Raw genomic sequence first — 21,328 nt, forward strand, 5'->3', positions numbered from 1 at the left:
TAATACTGCAACGAACATGGGAGTATAGATATCTCTTCAGGATAGTGACTTCCTTTCCTTGGGATGTATACCTAGAAGTGGGATAGCTGGATCTTATGGTAGTTCTATTTTTAATTTTTTGAGGAACCACAGTGGCTACACCAATTTACATTACTACCAACAGTTCATGGGGTTCCCTTTTCTCAACACTTTTGCCAATACCTGTATCTTGTTTTTTTGATGATAGCTACTCTGGCAGGTGTGAGGTGATAGCTCATTTTGGTTTTGATTGGCATTTCCCTCATAATTAGTAAAATTGAGCACCTTTTTATGTACTTGCTGGCCATTTGCATGTCTTCTTTGAAAAATTGTCTATTCCAGTCCTCTACACTTTTTTATTCTTTTTTTTCCTATTGAGGTATATGAGTTCCTTACATACTTTGGATATTAACCCCTTATCAGATAGATGGTTTGCAAATATTTTCTCCTATTCCATAGGTTGCATTTTCATTTTGCTGATTATTTCTTTTGCTATGTGGAAGCTTTTGAGTTTGATGCAGTCCCACCTGTTTATTTTTGCTTTTATTCCTGGTGCTTTTGGTGTCATATCCAAAAAATCACTGCCGGGACCAATGTCAAGGAGGTTTTACCCTACGTTGTCCTCTAGTAGTCTTAAAGTTTCTGGTCTTACATTGAGGTCTTTAACCTATTTTGAATTAATTTTTGTGAGTGGTGTAAGATAGGAGTGCAGTTTCGTTCTTATGCATGTGAATATCCGGTTTTCCAACATTATTTATTGAAGAGACTATCCTTTCCCCATTGAGTATTCTTAGCTCCCTTGTCAGATATTAGTTGGCCATATATACGTGGATTAATTTCTGGGTTCTCAGTTTTGTTCCATTAATCTACGTGTCCGTTTTTATGTCAGTACCTTACTGTTTTGTTTATTATATCTTTGTAAAGCAGGATATTTCAGACCACCTGAGGGGCCCGTGCAATGGTGTGTTGAAAAAACCATCTCCCCAAAAAACAAAAACAAAACAAAACAAAAGAATCCAACCCTGATGTGTAGCATTTGCCAATTTCCGTGGTGTAAACACTCCCACCTTGGCTGATGTCTAGCTTCCAATAAAAAAATCATTGAATGCAAAATTGGGAAGAAATGTGAGGCAGCACCACATTTTATATCATTTCCACCATACAAACACAGAGATGTAAGTGACCTCAAAAACTCAGCTAGTAGCAAATGTGGTAAAATCACCAGGAAGCATTGAATTTTGAGTGTGTCTTACCCTTGTTTTCAATATAATTTAGCTGTAATTTATATTAATTTTTAGTAATGGCTTTGTTTAACGACTGCCTCACAGAATTCCCGTGAATATAATAATCAGCTCCCACACGCCTGTACAAGCCGGCTCTAGCACGTCAGTGGGCCTGGCATCTTCAACGTAAAGTAACCGTGATCCTTGTCTAGAGAAATTCCTCACTGTCCCCTACTTCTCTGTTTCTTACAGATCAGCAAACAGCAGCTGCAGACAGTCAAGGACCGGTTTCAGGCTTTTCTCAATGGGGAAACCCAAATCGTGGCTGACGAAGCCTTTATGAACGCTGTCCAGAGTTACTACGAGGTAAGATGCACCGGGCAGAAGAATGCCAAGACTGCTTGAGCCTGAAGCTCAGAGTTTCTGAACTACTGGTCGGTGAGAATAGTAGCCTTGGCCTTCTACAGGGCCATCCCTCCTGAGCCCAAGGGGTTGGTGATTGGTTACAATTTAAAGGAAAACAGCATTTTGTTCGGCAGGGTATGGGGGTAGTGGGGAAGAAAGGCTACTGTTTGCCAACCAATTGTTATAACAGGCAGAGTGGTGAGTACTTTATGTACCATTTCTTGTTTAATCTTGACAACAGTCTTTGAGTTAGGTACTGCCGTTATTCCCACTTTACTGATGAAGAGACTGAGGCTCAGAGAAGTTAGGTTAATTACTCAAGGTCACACAGCTGTTAAAATGCCACAGGCTAAGACTTGAACTCACTTGAAAGACTTGAAATGGGAAGCATTTTCCCACCACTTAACCCACTTTCTAGAGGATGGCAACACCTCCAAAGGATGTTGCCTTCACTAGCTTCCTTGTTCTTTCCGTTAAAATGGTGCTGTGAGTTCTTTTCTGCAAGTTAGAACAGCATCCAAAATGCAGCACTGTTCTCAGGTAGAAACCTATAAGTGAGAAAATATATCCTGAGTATATACCACAAGTGAATTTTCACCTCTAGACTTCAGAGGTTTAGTTATCAGTAAAGTGAAGTTGGAATTCCACTAGTATTTTAAATTTTGTAGTTTTTCTTTCAAAATGTGCACATTTGCTATCGTTTGTACGTCATTAATGAAGTGAACATGCCATATCTTCCTATTGGTAGTGTTTACCTCACATACATATCATTTGGTCTTTGAAAGACATTTAACTTTGTATTAATCTATTTTCATCTGAACCAGATATTCTCTGTATTTGGAATCCTGTGCCCCAAATGTCTTACCTATTGTCAAGGCTAGATTAAAACCATTAGAAACCACCCCCTAAGCATTAAAAAACTGATGGAATCCTGCCATATGCAATTCAACCTAATAACAATAAATTGTGAAGTAGGTGTTAGGAAACCCAACAGACTTCTGATTTTTCCCCTGTGGGATTGCTTTGCTGATTTTCTTCCTTCTTTTCTTTTTTCAATTATTAGGTGGAAAATTATTTTAAAACAAAAACATAGGTGCTCCCACTTTGCTGATGCTCCAGGTACATGCTTCTTCTGCCCATTGGGTGCTCCATTTCTCAGAAGATGCTTTAAAAAAGTTATTTGATTGATTCCGTAACACTCTCCTTCCTATTGCTCCAGCACTTGACTCCTTCTTTCATGGAGAGAGTTGAGCAAGATTGCAATTAGATCTTGTGAAAATATTATTGATTTGTTTCCTAATTAGCCTTTAATAGTAAACAGCCTTTGTCTCTGTGATGTTTGCTGGGTCCATCCACAGACTCATCTTGCACACCGTTTCCTCAATGAAATTTCTGTTTGGATCTGTTCTAGACATCTGGTTTGTTTTCATATGTGTCAAATTTAAACATTTTTTCATTAGTACAAGTAGTATTAATGATTGCCAGTAAGGGTCGAACTTGGTGCTTTCTCTGATGTGACACATTTTTTGGTTGGATTTGAGGGAGAGTGGAAATGAGGTTTGTAATCACGGTGGTGGTGTGGTAGTGAATAACCTAAATATATTTAAGAAAAGTTCTGTTTAGAAACCACCAGGGAATGAAATTAATTTTTCCCCCTTTCGTCAAAATCCAAAACCCAGTTGAGACCAGGTAGTTCCTTATCAATAGTTCTCCATGTTTAAAGTCATTCACCAGTTTGTAAACTTGTAGATTGCAGATCTTAATGAGAAGGCTCATTTGACTAATGATATAAATTACAAGAAAGTGCCACTTGTCTGTTAATTAAATTTGAAAATTAATAGTCATCAACTTGCTAATGAGTCTCTGGAAATTACCACGACATCTATAGTGATCCTGATATCTTCCTCTATCGTGGCTAGTTTATTTGAAAGAGCTTCCTTTAAGTCTGGTGAGAATACAGACCTTAAGAAATTACTGAATATTTAATATTAAGATCTGAGCAACAGGAAATAATGTGGGATATTAATTATTTACCATAGTCATTAGCAAAGCTTTAGAGAGTCTTAAGATTCATGTTTCCTGGGAAGCCTAATCCTCTGAAACAGAGGTCCCCAGTCAAGGGATCAGGATTAATCCTTCACTGGGGCACACTCCAGGTTGATTACCCATCCCTTTCTCTCTCTCCCTCTACTCTTGGGCAGTGGAGAAGCTCGTGTGTCTTTCTCTGCCCTCCTCTGGGATGCAGTTGTTTCCCTGTCAGTATCTGTCCCGGGCAGGACTCTTTGGATTACAAGTACAGACACCTAGGTCAAACTGGCTTAAGCCAATAATGAGATTTGTTTGCCCAAGCAGCTTAAAGTCCAGGGATAGATCTGGCTTTCGCTGGATCGATGTGGCTGGATCCAGAGACTCCAAAGATGCCAGCAGGGTGGGTATCTTTCCCCCCACACCTCGGCTTTGTTCTTCCCCGGTTGGCTGCATTCTTGGGCAGGTTCTTTCTATGTGAACAACACTGAAAGTTCCCATCCTGCCAGCTTAGCAACTCCAGGGGCAAAGAGAGTACTTCTTTGCTGAGAGTCCCAGCAAAAGGCCCCAGGTGACTTGGTTGGACCAACATGGGCCCTGTGTCCATTCTTGAACTAATCACTATAGATGAGGGGTGGCATAGACCGAGGACAGATAACACCGCTGGAGCCAGAGTGCAGGCTCGGTTGTACTGGAACCGGTTGTGTTGAAAATGGCCTGGTTTCCCATCAAGAAATTGGACGTGCTTTTGAACAGAAGGGGGAATGTGTGCTCAACAGGCAAAACCAACAGATACTCTCCTTCTAAATTCTCAGCCGCCACCCCTCACATACACACACGCGCACGCACACACACATACTCCACTCCACTGTTTGTATAAACACTGACACATCCCAATTTACCAGTGAAAATGACAATTTAAAAAAAACCAAACTTTTTCTCCAGAAACTGACTATAGTCAGTTACTATAGATTACTATAGTCAGTTACTAAAGTCAGTTTCAGGCAATGGCATTGTTTTGCTAAGACAATAATGGTTTGTCAACTTGCTAGAGTAGTAAAGAGCAATTTTTTAAAAGTAAAGCGAGTGGGGAGCCACTGTCCTTCTGCCATCTGTGCCCACCCATATCCAGCCCAGTCTGGCCCCAGCTGGCCAGCACTCCTTGCAAGCTGGTCTCCAGGATAGAGGGAGACCAAGGTTCCCTATGGCTCTCGCGAGCGTGCAGGTTTATTTTGTCCTTCCCGTGTGGCCCTGATTGGCAGAGCAGATCAAGCAGAGCAGGAGATTAATCCTTTAATCTCTTTCATTGTGGCTTGGAGGGTGGGCACTGAGATGGATGCTCTGAGATCTGGCCCTGCAACTTTATCCTGTTTTCACAGCCACGGTCCTAAGCCATCAGAGAGCCCACCCTTTTCTCCAGGGCCCCCTCATCTTTTCTAACTCTCAGCTCTTTTAAGACAAATTGTGAAACATAAGCCCTCCCACCCTCCATCCTCACCTCCCTCCCCATCTCCCTGCTTGATTTTGGTTCCTTCACACGCTGGCCCCGACATCATAGAAAAGAGGTGGATGGAAAGGTCTTACAGAACCTTCCTCACTGAGATCCTGCCAGGAAGGAAACATGGGGAGATATAGTGGGAAGAGGGAGTGTAGAATAAGGGAGAAGACATACCAACACTCATTTTAGAACAGGACAGCCGGTATCTGGACTTCCGCCAGCGCCACTGTTACAACTGAGTTTTGTTTCGTTTTGGTCTTAGCTGATCTTCTCTAACAAAGCCCCAGTTAGTTTTTGTCAAACTAGATTTGAATGGTGTATCAGACACAGTTCTTCGGTTGCTAGCAAAAGAAACTGACTGTGGCTGAATTAAGCCCTAATAATAACAACAACTGTTGTTTTGTTATTAAAGGAAATAACCAACCTAAAGAAAAGATGGAAACCAGGACAGCTTAGCCTCAGGAAGCCGGGTAGCAGGATTTAATGCACACGCCATCACTGGTATGAATCTACTCCAACCCCATTCCATTCTTAGGCCTCCGCACTCTGAATCTGAACCCCAGAAGGGGAGGTCTGATCGCCAGTCACAGGACCTTGTCCTTCCTTTGCAAGGTCCTGTGATTGACAGTCCCACTGAAACTGTGTGCAGTGACAAATGTGTTTTCGGACTGAGGTGCTGTCATCAGAAGGGGACGGACGGTTGGCAGGCAAAAACTGCAGGTGTTCTCTGCACAGGGTGACAAACGTTCGTTTGTCTTTATGACTGACCTTATTTTAATCTAAGAAAAGTAGATGTCAGGTCACACCTGGCTATTTTTCTAAAATAAAGCTACACATTTTCCAATAAGCAAAATCACTATAATTCCTCAGTGGCCTTGAAATAGATATATCCCTAGGAAAAGAGTAACTAGCCATTCTAAAGGCGTTCATTCTTGTGAAAAAAGTCAGGCAAGGAAGGAGGGGGCAGAGGGCCAAGTGGTTAAGAGGATGAGTTGAGTGTCCAAAAGACGTGGAGTTGAACTCCATTTCTGCTGCACACGGGCTGTGAGACCTCAGCCACATCTGAGCCTCAGCTTCTTCATCTGTAGTGGGATCTTGCTTGCATAATTGTTGTCAAGACTAAATTACACACACATACACACAAACACACACACACACATACACACACACACACTCAGACACACAACCTCCCTGTAAATCTAGCAACTGGAAAGTGCTATTATGAATATATTAAGGTTAGAGGGGAAGAGTGGTGGTGTAGTGCCCACGTGCTGTATAGAAATAAATGAGAGGGACTTCCCTGGTGGCGCAGTGGATAAGACTCTGCACTCCCAATGCAGGGGGTCCGGGTTCGATCCCTGGTCAGGGAACTAGATCCCACATGCATGCTGCAACTAAGAGTTCGCATGCCACAACTAAGGAGCCCATGTGCCACAACTAAGGAGCTTGCTGGCCGCAACTAAGACCTAGTGCAACCAAATAAATAAATAATAAATATTAAGGAAAAAAAAGAAAGAAATGATAGCGGAGAGTTGAAAGTTATGGAATCAATCCACTCCCTAGTTTGGGGCCTGGACATTGGGTGTGGAAGATACAAGGTCAAGGAAGGGCAAAAGGACATAGAAAGGGGAAAGAGAACTACTTTTGTTCCTAATCTACCATCACGTACCACAGCTCATGGCCCCAGATGTGCTTCCTAAGTTTGCCCAGGATAACCTTACTTTCTGCTGAAGAATAACTTTAAGATCCAAAGATGCTTTTTATTTTAGAAATTAACATGTACCTTGCCTCAGTGAAGGTAAAATTTCTCATTTTTCCATGTAGAAAGGGGTGTTTTAAATGACTGTGAAAGTCAAACATGCCAAATATAAAAACAGACAATGTAGGGAAAAATGTAAATGAAATGGTTAAGAAAAATACCTGTAATCCCACGATCCTAGACAACCACTATTACATTTTGGCATATATATTTCTACGTATTTTTTGATGTGTCTATACACATAAAGATAGCTCCTTGATTTCCATGTTAAGATGGAAAGTAACTAAAAAATATTAATAACCCACTTGTTTCATTTCACAGTTGTTTTCTATCTTCTTTCGTCTTCTTCAAAACTCACACATATGATATACTCTCATCAGTCAAGTGTTATTACCTGTGATGTTCTCAATCAAGGGTTATGCTCCTATGCCCCAGCCCCACTTCACCCCTACCATTGGAAGTCTCTGGTTTGACAGCATATCATGGACATCTTTTGTGGGGTTTTTTTTTTTTATTGGAGTTTAGTTGATTTACAATGTTATGTTAGTTTCAGGTGTACAGCAAAGTGAATCTGTTATACATATACATATATCCACTCTTTTTTAGTTTCTTTTCCCATATAGGTCATTACAGAGTATTGAGTAGAGTTCCCTGTGCTGTACAGTAGGTCCTTATTAGTTATCTTTTTTTTTTTTTTTTTTGTGATACGCGGGCCTCTTACTGCTGTGGTCTCTCCTGTTGCGGAGCACAGGCTCTGTACGCGCAGGCTCAGCGGCCATGGCCCACGGGCCCAGCCGCTCCATGGCATGTGGGATCCCCCCAGACCGGGGCACGAACCCGTGTCCCCTGCATCGGCAAGCGGACTCTCAACCACTGCGCCACCAGGGAAGCCCTAGTTATCTATTTTATATAGAGTAGTGTGTATATGTCAATCCCAATCTCCCAATTTATCCCTCCCCCCACTTACCCCATGGTAACCATAAGTTCATGGACATCTTTTGATGCTGATGAAAAAAAAAGTTATCTTTTTAATGGCTTCATGATACTCTATTTAAAAATAACAGGTAACTTTTATTACATTCTTGTAGTAGAGCACCATGCTCACCGGTTGACATTCATTGTCTCACTGAATCTTCACTCAAATCCTACACGGGAGGGTGATTGTGATTCCCATTTGAAAGATGATAAAACTGAAGCCCAGAAGGCTGAAGCAATTCGCTCAGCTGACCAAGCTAGCACCTGGTGGAACCAGGATTTGATCCCAGGTCATCTGACACTAAAGCCCGCTGCTCCCATTATGTGTGTGCCATTCATTAGTAAAACTCATTAGTAACCTGGTTGTTGTAGGTTTTTAAAATCTTATTTACTCTAGCATCTAGGTATTTTTCTTATTTATGTTGAAATGACATGCCTTTGTAGAGCAGGAAAGGATCCATCTTGTGTTCTCAGCCTGTCTGTGAAGAAGCCAGAGCTGGGTCAGCTTTACCCCGTATCGCCTACAATCATCAGTTACCGATGTGCTTGTGTGTTTCTAAAACAACCTTGATGTTGCTTGGCTCTGGCGATGGAGCAAAGGACTGATGGATGGGGTTGAGTCGCTGAATTGACTGCCCTTCCCCATTCCGTATTTATTTGTTTATCTGCCCTCTCCCATCATGACCTGCCTGTCTGGGAGTTGGCAGGTAGGGAGGATTTATGGATGTGCTGCATAGAGTTATGCCTGGAGTTGAAGCCTCTCACAACAGTTACCAAAAAATGAAACAGAAAACAAAACCCAAAGTACCCGATAGAGCTCCAGGTACAAATGAGTTTCAGGGGTCGTTTTAGAGACACACAAGCGTGTCACTGGCCCCACTTCCCTTCTGACAGACTGAGAAGCCAAGACAGATGATGTGCCTGGAAAATTAGTTTTCCGCTACCGCCTTCTCTCCCCGTGGCTGTCTTGCTGCCTTTTGGCACTTGGCTGTCACCTCGATGTTCCGCCTCCTTCCTCTATGCTCTTGACATTCCACTTACCTCCTTTCGTTCTGGGGCCTGGCAGTTATATCCTACCTGTGGACAGAGGGAGCCTTCCAGTTTTCAGAGTCCTTTCAGTTTGATCCTCATCAAAGAAGTCTGGCTGGGTGAACCCCATGTGATGGCAAAGGAGAGAGTGGTTGACAGAAGTTAAGTGACTTATCTAAAGCCATCTGCTAGTAGTTCAACAAATATTTATTGAGTGGTTACTGTGTACAAAGGAAGGGACTGTGGGAAACAGATAATGTGCTCAGGGTCCAGGGGTCACCAGTTATGGATGCCATCTGGGACCAACGTGCCAATATCCTCATTTCTTACCCTGTGTTGTCAGGTCCCATGGAAAAACGTAGCGTCAGTCAATTGTTTTAAGAGACCATTATATTGTGCTTGTTGGTTGCTCCTTTACCTTCGTTCCCCCATCCAGATATAATCTCCATAGGGTCTCTGCTTTGAGATGTCTGCTTTGTTCGTGTCATTCCTTCACCGATTCTGTCATTCAGCATAGCACCAGCTATGTGCCAGGCACTGTCTTAGGCACTCGGAAGAAATAATAGGAAAAAAAAGCAACTACAATTCCTGCCTTCCTGGAACTTATAGTCTAGCTAGAGCCTCAGATATTAACTAAATAGTCACAGAGACAAATGGCAGCTGTGGAAGGGCTTTGGGAGAAAGGAATATGGTGCTGAGAGCTTATAACGGGGGCCTGCTACAGGTTTGTGGGACACTGATATGGACAAATGGGAGGAGGATATGGCTTCATCATTGATTGAATGTTTTTAAGTCACCTCTGATAGTCGTTAGCGCTGACAACAAAGAATTAACCCCTTTGCATCCCTGCCACCATCATCACTCGCCTATGCTCATAAGGTGTCTCTCAGCTGGCCTCCTGCCTATTCTCTTGTCCCTCTTCAGGTCTGTTTTCCACATTAAAGCCAGAGAATGTGAACTTGATTGTGTCATGTCCCAGCTTAAAGCCTTCAATGGCTTCCCAGTGCCCTTCAGATGAAAACCAATGTTCTTAATGGGGCCTCCCATGCCCTTGGCCAGCTGACCCCTTCTGCCCATCTTATACTGGTCATTCTCCTACCCCTCCTGCCCCAGCCATACTGGCTTCTCCTTATTTTCTCAGATCCTCAGTGTATTTACACATATTGTTCCTTCTTTCACTCTTTTCCTACCCATCTTTCACATTTCATGTCTCCTCCAGGAAGGCTTTCCTAACTGCATATTGGAATATATTCCTGGCTACGGGCACCCATGAACCTGTGTATTTTCCCTTGGCTAGCACTTGTCCCAGATTGTAATGATGTCTGTATGGGATGATTAGGACGATGTCATGGAGGCACGAGGGCTGGATCAGCATCTGTTTTGCTCCCCACTGTAACCGTGGCAGCTGGCACGTGCCTTCCCCCAGTGAGTGTCCAAAGAAAGGGTGAATGGGCTCATGGAGAAGAGTATAAACATTACAGCTGAAAAGACAAGCTCAAACTTTTATAGTTCAACTCTCTCAGTGTACAGAAAAGAAGTTAGAGGATCAGAGAATGGAGATAACTTACCCAAGGTCACACAGCAAGTTAGTGGCAGAGCTGGCCTGAGATCATGGTTTACAAGTCTTGTCACAATGTTATACTGCCTCTCCAGAAACTTCCTCTTTTGCTTCACAACTTTGATGTACTTTGAGATGTAGACCTGTAGCTGAGGCACAGTGTGTTACATGGAGAAACTACCTGCATTAAGCATTACAGATTTTCGGGTGAATTCCTAGCTCATTAAAGCCTGTAAGGCCTGAGGATTCATTTGAAACTTTTTTTCTCTATAATTGATTTTTAAATGAACTCTAAGGTCTCAACTGAGTACCAGTTCCCAGGCACAGTGGAGCTGGCCATGGCCTCCAGCCTGTGAAGCACACCCTCAGCCCCCCTTCTCTCTGAATTAGTTCATTCAGTTGACAATAAATGGAACTCATCTTTCTAACATCTCTCCTCCCCAAGGAAGGCTTTGTGATGAAGCAGGAGGCAATGAGATGCCCCTCAAGCGATTGCCTGCCAAAGGCATCCCCTGAAATCCGACAGGGGAGTGAACATTTCTTCCGCCTCTGGAAGGCTATTTATGCACCTACTGAAGTGTGACCAGGACACAGCTCAGAAGTGTCAGATGTTTCCTCTTTGTGAACGGGAAGCAGCAGCTTCACTGCCTTGTATGACACCCTAGAACTGTGTAGCTTGTATAAGCTCCCGAATGGTGGGCACTGGGGTGAAAGCAAATTATTCTTAATGGCTGCTTCATCCCAGGACCCAGGCAGCACCAGCAAAGCAACCAGGGGTTCTCCCACCAGGCAGGTGAGACCCGTAGGAAAGGGAGGAGCCAGGGTGAAGTCAAAAGACCGTGCGTTTAGAGTCAGCCAATTTGAGTTACCAAGAGCAAGTCCCTTCCCCTCTCTGGAGTCTTGGTTTTTCCTTCTACAAAACGGATCGAGTCTAATGCCTTGTCATTCACTCTCAAAGCGCCAGGCCCCCCTCTAGAGATGGATGATATTTGGGGGGGACAAGAAAGGCACAGTCCTTGCCCACGTGGAGTTTACATTTGGGGAGGGGAGACAGGCGTTAAATACATATGTACCTAATCCTTGTTCGGTTTTAATTGTGATGAGTATCACTGAGAGGCTAAAATGAGATATAAATAGTGGACTATGTACTGTGTAAAGTGCTGTGTACCAGACATCATGCCAGATACTTTACATATAAAAATAATAACAACCAAAACAACTTATATGGCATTAATATGAGCCACTTTTTAAAGTGCTCATCATATATTGACTCATTTAATCCTCATTTAAAAACACTTGTGCTGTAGAAACTACTGTTTTCCCCATTTTATAGATGAGAAAACTGAGATACAAAGAGGTTAATTTGCCAAAAGAAATACTGCCACTAAGTGGCACAGAAAGGCCCCAGGCTGTGTGAGCAACTGAGTCTCTACACTGTATGCTGCTTCTCAGGATATGACTGTCTCATTTCATCCTTTCCACAACCTAGTAAATGCCATTGTTATTCCCATTTTCCAGATTTGGACACAAAGGCAAAACATGTAAAGGCCCTCTCTCAGTTCCCACAGCTAGGAGGTAGCGGGGCAGGATGCGATTCACACTGGTGCCTCCCGGGAGGCTCGTGAGGGGGTCCGCCCAGGCCCAGCCACCAGCCTCCAGCCTCACAGGGAGTGTGTTACTGCCGGGCGGCTTCCTGATGTCTGTCCTGCCCTGCTGTTGCTCAGGTGTTCCTGAAGAGCGACCGCGTGGCCCGCATGGTGCAGAGTGGAGGCTGCTCCGCCAACGACTCGCGGGAGGTCTTCAAGAAGCACATCGAGAAGAGGGTGCGCAGCCTGCCCGAGATCGACGGCCTCAGCAAGGAGACCGTGCTGAGCTCGTGGATGGCCAAGTTTGATGCCATTTACCGCGGGGAAGAGGACCCCAGGAAGCAGCAGGCCCGGATGACAGCCAGCGCAGCTTCCGAGCTCATTCTGAGCAAAGAGCAACTCTACGAGATGTTCCAGAACATTCTTGGGATCAAGAAGTTCGAGCATCAGCTCTTGTACAACGCCTGCCAGGTAAGGTGTCTGTCACCTGGGCCCAGAGCTGTGAGTAAAGCAGGCCACATGATGATTTCTGTGTGCCCTAGGCATCACTGCCTTCATGTGCATTTCTTGATTAAAAAAATATTTTTTATTACATCTTATAGCTGCATTGGTAAAAGTTGAATATAATCCAGGCTAGAATATATTCAGGTTTTTCTTCTGATTTTTAAAAAGAAATTTAAATGTTTTGTGAGCTCCTAAAAATCTCATGGACCCTGGGTATTATGTGTATTGTGTCTAAGGGGTCAATTGGCCCATGTGTGGAAAGTGCCAAAAGATCAAAATGATGTTTGTTTGTTTGTTTTTTTTAAAGATTATGTGTCTTTAAAATAGGTGGTATTTACCAGTTGAAGGGCTTGTATTTCCTCAGTTGGGGAGACAGCTGGACTTAGCACCTGGTCGTCAAGTGAAATTATTTAAAACAGAAAGCTTCCAGAACACCTGAGTTTGTCATACCCATATGTTAGTCACATCTACATTTCTGAGATGGCTGGCTGAGGCCCACTTGAGCCCACCCCAAAAATGAAGTTACCTTTTCTCTGGATCACAGTTTGGGGGCGTGAAGTACCCTAGATCTTCATTGCCTGTGACCGTTTCCCCGTTACATTTCTTTATTCACCCACTATTTATTATGTGCCTACTTTGCAGTCTTTGCAGATTTTATTGAATGTTGCTCGGGAGCATTTTTAAAAGGCACATTTGCAGCCCACGGCCCTAGATTCCAGTTCTGCATGCTCAGGGTAGGGCCCAGAAATCTGCATTTTAAACAAGGGCCTCCCTTCCTGGTAATTTTGCTGCCCTTTGCCTTTTAAGAACCATTATAAAAATTCAGCTGTGCCCTGGTTTCCCTGCACCAACTCTGCCCCTAAAGTTGGTAAAGTGAAGACACTGTAGTATATTGGCTAAGAGTTGTTCCTTGCTCAGAATCCAGCAGACCTAGGTAAATCTTAAGATGGCCCCTCACTAGCTTTGGGGCCTTGGGAGTTAGTTAACCTCCCCACATATGAACTTGGGATGCAACTGTTATGAGAATTCATGTGTGTAAAGCCCAGAGTAACATGGGGCACTGTGTAAATGGTAGCAGTTAAAGTATGTTATAGTCTACTGGAAGAGGCAAAAAGTCAACAGACAACATCAGAACAGTGCCATAAATGTTTTTATTGGTTTTTAATTTTTAACGTTTTAAAATTTATTTTGGAGTATAGTTGATTTACAGTGTTGTGTTACTTTCTGCTGTACGGCCCAATGAATCAGTTATACATATCTCCACTCTTTTTTAGAATCTTTTCCCATATAGGTCATTACAAAGTATTGAGTTCCCTGTGCTATACAGTAGGTCCTTATTAGTTATCTATTTTATATATAGTAATGGGTATTTGTCAATCCCAATCTCCCAATTTATCCACCCCCTCTTCCCCCTTGGTAGTTTGTTTTCTCCATTTGTAACTCTATTTCTGTTTTGTAAGTAAGTTCATTTGTATCCTTTTTTTTAGATTCCACATATAAGTGATATCATATGATATTTGTCTTTCTCTGTCTGACTTACCTTCACTTAGAATGAGAATCTCTAGGTCCATCCATGTTGCTGCAAATGGCATTATTTCGTTCTTTCTTATGGTTGAGTTATATTCCACTGTATATAAGTAAATGTTTAACATGAGAGCTACAGGATTTTGAGGCTTCCTTATTCCTGCCTCCATGGCTACCCCCTAATTCAAGACACCCGCATCTTTTACCTGGATGACCAGTGTCTACCCAACTGGTAACCCTGCCTCCCTTCTTGCCCCATGATAATGCACCCATCACGCACCAACTCAAGTGATCTTTTAAAATTGTAAATTGGATCATGACATTTCTGTGCCTGAAACCTTCCAGGGGCATCCCATCACCCCTAGAATGATATTCCAACTCGTCACTACGGCTTGAGGAAGAACAGGAATCAGCCCCGATCTATACCACTTTCCCTGCGTGCTTACTCACTGGCCTTCTTTCTGTTTCCCCAACACATCAGATTGGTTCTGGGCCTTTGCGTTTGCTCTTCCCTCAATTTAGAATGCTCTTTTGCCAAGACCTTTGCCTGACTGGAACAGCTCAAATGTCAACTTCTCCAAGAGGTTTTCCAAGACCACCCCATCTAAAGTTCCCCCTTGCCACACACCTCATCAAGTCATTCTCTTTCCCATTCCCCCATCCTATTTTTATCAAAGCCTTTACCACTATTTTCCATTTCTTGTTCATCTGTTTTTATCTGTTTATTATCTGTCTCACCCTCCCCGCCCATCTTTCACCAAAATGTTGGCCTCATCAGGGTGGCAGTTCATCTCTGCCTTATTTGCTAGTATCTCCAATGCATGAAACAGTTCTTGGCACAAAGTAGGTGTTCAGTAAATGCCCACTGAATTAACAAATGGATCATGGCAGTTTGCTTTACCTGGTTAGTAGGGTCTTATCAACCATTGTAGCTGACCCAGAAATTTCTGGATGTTTTACTAAATAGGAATCTGTTTAGCATTTCATAATATAATATATACATTACATTCAAAGGAATTCCTGACACCCTACTTTCTTCTAAGCCCACTTCAATTCAGAGCACTTATTGCCTACCTGAAGGTAGAGAGTTCCTGTGATGGGCCAAGAAGTATTTCGAAATTCTCAAATAAGTCTCAATGTGAAATTAAATTTAATTATTCTTTTTAATTAAAATGGTACTGCATCCCATGTGGCACTTGTAGAATAGGGTAAACAGGTGGCATTACCATCCATCACCACCATCTTCTCTACGGTAAGAAGATGGGTTGTCATAGCTTCAAAAAGATCGACAATCACCCAGCTGGGTGATAAGTAATACTCAAAATTACAGTTAGTCATGTGTTCCTAAACCTGCTAGGCATAAAGTGATTCTAGGAATTCATTTTTCTTCTTATTGCAGCAGCTAGCTTATCATGCAAATATTCTGTTCTTGCTTAGACATCAGCGTCATTGGAAAGAGTCTATTGTTATGCCATTCTTACCTTGATGGCTTTGAACTTGTTGAATAGGGTTAAGAGGCAGCACCTTATTTTGCTCTTTTGTCATAAAAAATGAATTAATTTGACTCGTATTTTCAACATCTGTTCTATGAGTTAGAAAAAAATATAATAAAAGAATCATGTCCTCTCTCCCCAAAATAATGATTGTCCCCTTAGTTAAAAGAGAATTATAAGACATATAAAGGGAAGTACTTCTTGGGACAGGAATACTTAAGACATTTCTTATTATATTTTATACTCACACCTACATCTGATTATTGCTTCAGTGGTTCAACTCAGTAGAAATTAGGACAAATAGCATATGAAGAAGAAAAAAAACCCACAAATTAATTCTAAATACATGATTATTTTTAACTTCCATGTCTTTAGTCATCTGAGTTATGCAATTGTATTGACAAATACCAGAAATATTTTAAAAGAAATATAACATTGGTAATAATAATACATTACAAATGTTATAGAATTGGGTATTCTCATAACTTACTGGTGGAATAATTTATTATGGTAAACTTTCTATAGAATAATCTGTTAATTTGCAGCAAAACCCCTTTATAATGGGCAAACCATTTAACCTGGCAGCTCTCCCTCTAGGAATTTGTTATAAGGAGATACTTAGAGATGTGTACAAGAGTATTAAGTCCAAAGATGTTCATTGCAGCGTTTTGTATGACAGTGAAAAAATGGAAGCAACTTTAATTCCCAGCAGTAGGAGATTAATTACCTAGATTTTGATTGAACGGTATGAGAGAATACTCTTCAGCCAGTAAAACAACTGAAGAAGAAAGCTTACCACATGGGGAAATGTTCATGACATATTTCTAAGTGGAAAATCGGGCTATGAACCAGAGTGTGAAGACATAATCCCACTTTTATGGAAAAAGTACTGGATGGGTAAAAAATAAAACCTTCACTATGCTTATCTTTAGGGATAGCATTATGGTTGATTTTCATGGTTTTCATTTGTGCTTTTCGGCGTTTCCAAATTTTCTTCCTGAAGCACATAGGTATTTTGTAAATAGAAACAAATAGCAAAAATATCAACAAAGAAACTATCAAAACAATAGGATAAGAAGAAAATTATCTTCAGCAATGTATTCTAGACTCCAGCCATTAGTATACCACCTTGATGATTTTTTCCATTTCCAAGTACTACCTGTGTGATTATTTATTTAATATTCCTAATTAAGCCAACTCCTAACTCACTTTTTAAGCCTATCTTTATTCTTAGAAGTAATATACGTGAAATCACAGCTTTGGTGTACTAGATCTTTTTAAACAATAGGCATTAAAGTGAAACATAACCATTAAAATAGGAGCTCTTCGTTAGTCTGCCTCTTACATCATCTCACGCCATACAGGAGACCTGGCTATGGTGACCAGGGCCTTGAAATACTGACGTCGGTGGGATAGATCCCTCTCACGCCATCCCTGAAAACAGTCCCAGACTGATGAGAACAGATTTCACCTGAAGTCTGTACTTCTCACACCCTGCAATCAGGTTTCAGAAATCATAGATTTACTCACTCGCTTTCTCAGAGATTACACTCAGCTCTGCAGAATTCGATCCACTTGTAGGGGCAAAGATACAGAACTGAAAATCGTATGACTTACGTTCACACCCTGCTTGTATCGGTTTTTGTTTTGTTTTATATTTTCTGGTCCTTCTCCTTACAAGACAGAGCAGTTCATAGGTGCTTCCAAATCCAGAAATACGCATGGTTCCTTGTACGCATATTGCATTTTAGGGGAAAGTGTAATCTGATTTCTGGTGTAGCTTTCTGATGGTCCCTATGATCTCTCTATGAGGTGCTGCTGGGAACTGCAGTTTTTATCTCAAATGAGAAATGATGTTTAACAAAGAGTGATTCTATCACTTAGCATATCAGCTGTCTGTTATAACATGAACCATGTCTATCAATCCATTTTTTAAAAAGGAAGCTTAATAAATGTCTCCATATTTACTCATAGAATTTTTAAAAGTAGATTGTGTTTATCTGAGATTGCATGGGTCTGTCTCTTAGAAGAGCTTGCTCATACTCAACAGAATCATTGTAAAATCATTGGAAACCCTTATTGTGAAATCAGTGTTGTTTTTATTTTCCTAAACTGTTGAGAGGAGGCAGTCAGTTATGTAGCTATTTGAGCATTTGAGTTGAATTCTAAACCTAACTCAAAAAATGAGTTGAATTCTAAACCTAACTCAAAAACCTAACTCAAAAAATGAAGCAGTCAGTTACGTAGCTATTTGAGCTTTGAGTTGAATTCTAAACCTAACTCAAAAAATGTAGGATAACCTTTTTGAGAATGGGTGTTATCATCTGAGAAATGAGACTAATATAGACCTGCTTTCCATTTTCATAAAATGCAAAGATGATGATGATGTATTTTAAAAGTTTAAAGAATGCAAAGCACTGTTTTTCCTCATTCCTTTAGTAGCCTCCACATCTGGAGTTGACTTAATGACCAGTTAGATGTACCAGATGTCTGCAACTTCCTACCCCCTCTTCTTAATTTTATGAGTTATCCTTAATTGCTTTGTTCTGAAATGCATGGGCATTTCCCCTTGAAAAACACCTCTGAGATGTTTTCATTTTCATATATTTTAAAATAAAGATAAATCCTTCTTAGGGAAGCAACCCAGCTAATTTTCAAGGGGATATGGATGAGTACAAGCTAAGAAAGTTAGTTGTTTCTTCATGTTTCAGTTCTGCTTTTTGAGAACAGCATTTCTGGTTGTGCCCTTACTAGTCTCACCTGTAGCTCCTGGAAATATCAGTAGTGTGACCCTGACCTTCTCCTCAGACATCATTTGTGTCTCCTGGGCAGCAGGCATAACCTACACACTCTAACTAATTGAAGATGACAGTATTCTCTTCATTTATCTTCTCCCGATTTCTAGAGATTTTTCACATAATCCAGAAGACTTGACTGGAGGCACATGGAATATAATTTCCCAATCTATAAACATCTTCGCATTTTCAATATTAAATTCGCCACCATTACTGAATTACTGACTTTCTTAACATTTCCTTTCCTGTCCTCCAGTCCGTCCTTGATGTACCTTTGATGGTGTGGTTGTCTTACTCCAGGGCTCTCTTCCTTGGACTTGGTTAACGTACCTTTGATGGTGTGGTTGTCTTACTCCAGGGCTCTCTTCCTTTCCTGTCCTCCAGTCCATCCTTGCCGTACCTTTGATGGTGTGGTTGTCTTACTCCAGGGCTCTCTTCCTTTCCTGTCCTCCAGTCCGTCCTTGCCGTACCTTTGATGGTGTGGTTGTCTTACTCCAGGGCTCTCTTCCTTTCCTGTCCTCCAGTCCATCCTTGCCGTACCTTTGATGGTGTGGTTGTCTTACTCCAGGGCTCTCTTCCTTGGACTTGGTTAACCCTCGGCAGCTTTCCAGTTTATTAGACTGAGGAGAAACCTCAAATTATCAGCTTTCAGCTGTGACCCAGATTACTGGGTTGTATCTATACCTCATTATAGAGTCTTTCATCTCTATAGAAGTGCATATCTTTTTCCTAATCTAGAAGTTTCCAGGAGATCTGTTGTCTCAGAATTTGCTTCATGGCCAGGCTGTATTTCTTAATCACTTTTCTTGGCCCTCTGGCAGCAATACAGTTCTCTGTACCTAATGGGCTTCCAATAAGTATCTATTGAAGAAGTGTTTTAAAATCTGAGGGGGTGGACGTAGCAGTCTACTATTAAGCACTTCTATTTAGCAACATTCTTTCATTATTCATAAATTCATTCATTCAACAGATGTTTTAAGTACCTGCTGTGCACTAACCACCACATGTCAGATACTGGGATAAAGCCTAAACTTTACTGTTTTCTCATAGACAAGCCCCTGTTCTACCTCCTGGCTGTCTTCCTCCTTGCTCACCACAAAACAACTCCCAATGACTTTTATAGCATTTACCTGCTCAGAGTATTGTATTTGTTTTCATTGTATTGCCATGTAAAAATTACCACAAACTTAGTGGCTTAAGAGAATACCCATGTATTATATCACAGTTTTCATAGATCAGAAGTCTAGCATTACTTAGCTGGGTTCTCTGCTCAGGGACTCATAAGGCTGGAATTCAGGAACTGACTGGGCTGTGTTCTCATCTGTAGACGCAACAGGGAAGGATCCATTTCCCTGATCCCTCATCTTGTTGATCCATCTCATATCCTTGCAGCTGTAGGAGTCTTCCAAGCCAGTAACAGAGAGAGAGAACATCTCTGGTGCTTCAAGTCTCTGATTTCTAGACCCTCTTTTAAAAAAGGTCTAAATTACCTGATTAAGTTGGTCCTGTCCCAGATAATCATCCTTTTCTATTAAAGTCAACCGATTAAGGACTTAAATTACATCTGCAAAATCTCTTCACTCTTGTCATATATTATCGATTAGAAGCAACTCATAGAGTCGCCCACCCTCAAGGGGAGGTGAATAGGGTGTGACTCACTGGGGATCATACTAGGGTTTTGGCCACAAGTGCTTTTCTCCCATCCCAGTATTCTTCTTAGAACTCCTTCCAGTATCAATTTAAATGTAACCTTTTAAGAGAAGCCCTCCCTTATCATTCTGCCTAAAATAGGCTTCTCCTTGTTTTGGGTTTGTTTGTTTTTTTTTTTTTCTGTAAGAGTCCTTGTTTATTACCATCATAGAACTTCACACAGTCTGAAATTACCTTGCCTACTATTCGTTCTCTTATTGTCTGTCTCCCCCTCTTGATTATCTCTTTAAGAGCAAGGGCCATGTCTGTTGCATTCACCACTATGCGGCCAATACTTATCACAATCCTAGGCACACAATAGACGTTCAACTAAATACTGACTAAATTAGTAAATGCAGGGGCCAAGGCATTAATGGTCTCCTGAGGCTTAAATGCCCACATTGCACAAAGGTGTGTGTTTGGTCGTTTGTTTCTCTTGAGTCAAAGTGCAGCAATGGAGCAGGCATGTCAATCTGAGACCTAAATCAACCTGCTGATTCTCTTATTTTATAGTGTGGATTTCACCTGAGGTTCACAGTATGTCTCTAGCCATAAACTTTCCTTCTGGTCACAGCCTGTCTCTCGCATCACAAGGTTGGAGGAAGAGGTACAGAAATTAAGTGTTGTCTTTCCAAAGTCACGTGCTGCCTGTAAGTCATTAGATATTTGATGGACTGCTGGTTTTCAATGGCTTTGCTTGCCAGATGTACTCTAATTTCAGCATTCTTGAGATAAGGAACGAGATCAAGATGTATCCACCACATGAACATGTTCTACTCTGTTAGCAGGAGCAAAATTAGAGGGAATTAAGGATGTGGAGGGTACAGGGCAGAGAGGGCCAGAGAGCAATATTTAATTTCCCAGAGCAACAATTTTCTGATGACCCCATCAAGACTTTTCATCTTACTTCTCTGTCAGTTTTTCCTAGAACACATAGCCAGATATTTCTGTCTAACTGTACCTGCTATTATGGAGAGACAGACTGCAACGGAAAGTTGAAATTGAGAGGCAGTGGGAATTGGGTATTTTCTATGCAGGCTTCAAAACTGCTGTAGACATTTTAGAAAGCTCTTCCCTTTGTTGCCAAAATGGAATTATAAATATACTCTTTTGGGCTTCCCTGGTGGCGCAGTGGTTGAGAGTCTGCTTGCCGATGCAGGGGACACGGGTTCGTGCCCCGGTCCGGGAAGATCCCACATGCCGCGGAGTGGCTGGGCCCGTGAGCCATGGCTGCTGAGCCTGCGCAT

At 41.8% G+C, this 21,328-nt stretch overlaps 1 protein-coding gene across 20 annotated transcripts in view; it reads left to right on the top strand.

The window, feature by feature from the left end:
* The window catches only part of CADPS (calcium dependent secretion activator), an 804,342-nt gene that overhangs the window by 424,970 nt on the left and 358,044 nt on the right, over positions 1 to 21,328 (top strand). For all 20 annotated transcript variants that reach the window (XM_060307918.1, XM_060307911.1, XM_060307913.1 and 17 more), the window contains 2 exons: positions 1,494 to 1,607; positions 12,215 to 12,547. In XM_060307918.1, coding sequence (XP_060163901.1) covers positions 1,581 to 1,607; positions 12,215 to 12,547 — 360 coding nt within the window. In that variant the 5' untranslated portion in view covers positions 1,494 to 1,580. The remainder of the gene's footprint in view (positions 1 to 1,493; positions 1,608 to 12,214; positions 12,548 to 21,328) is intronic.

Source organism: Globicephala melas, chromosome 11 (assembly GCF_963455315.2).
Source record: "Globicephala melas chromosome 11, mGloMel1.2, whole genome shotgun sequence".
NCBI lineage: Eukaryota > Metazoa > Chordata > Mammalia > Artiodactyla > Delphinidae > Globicephala > Globicephala melas.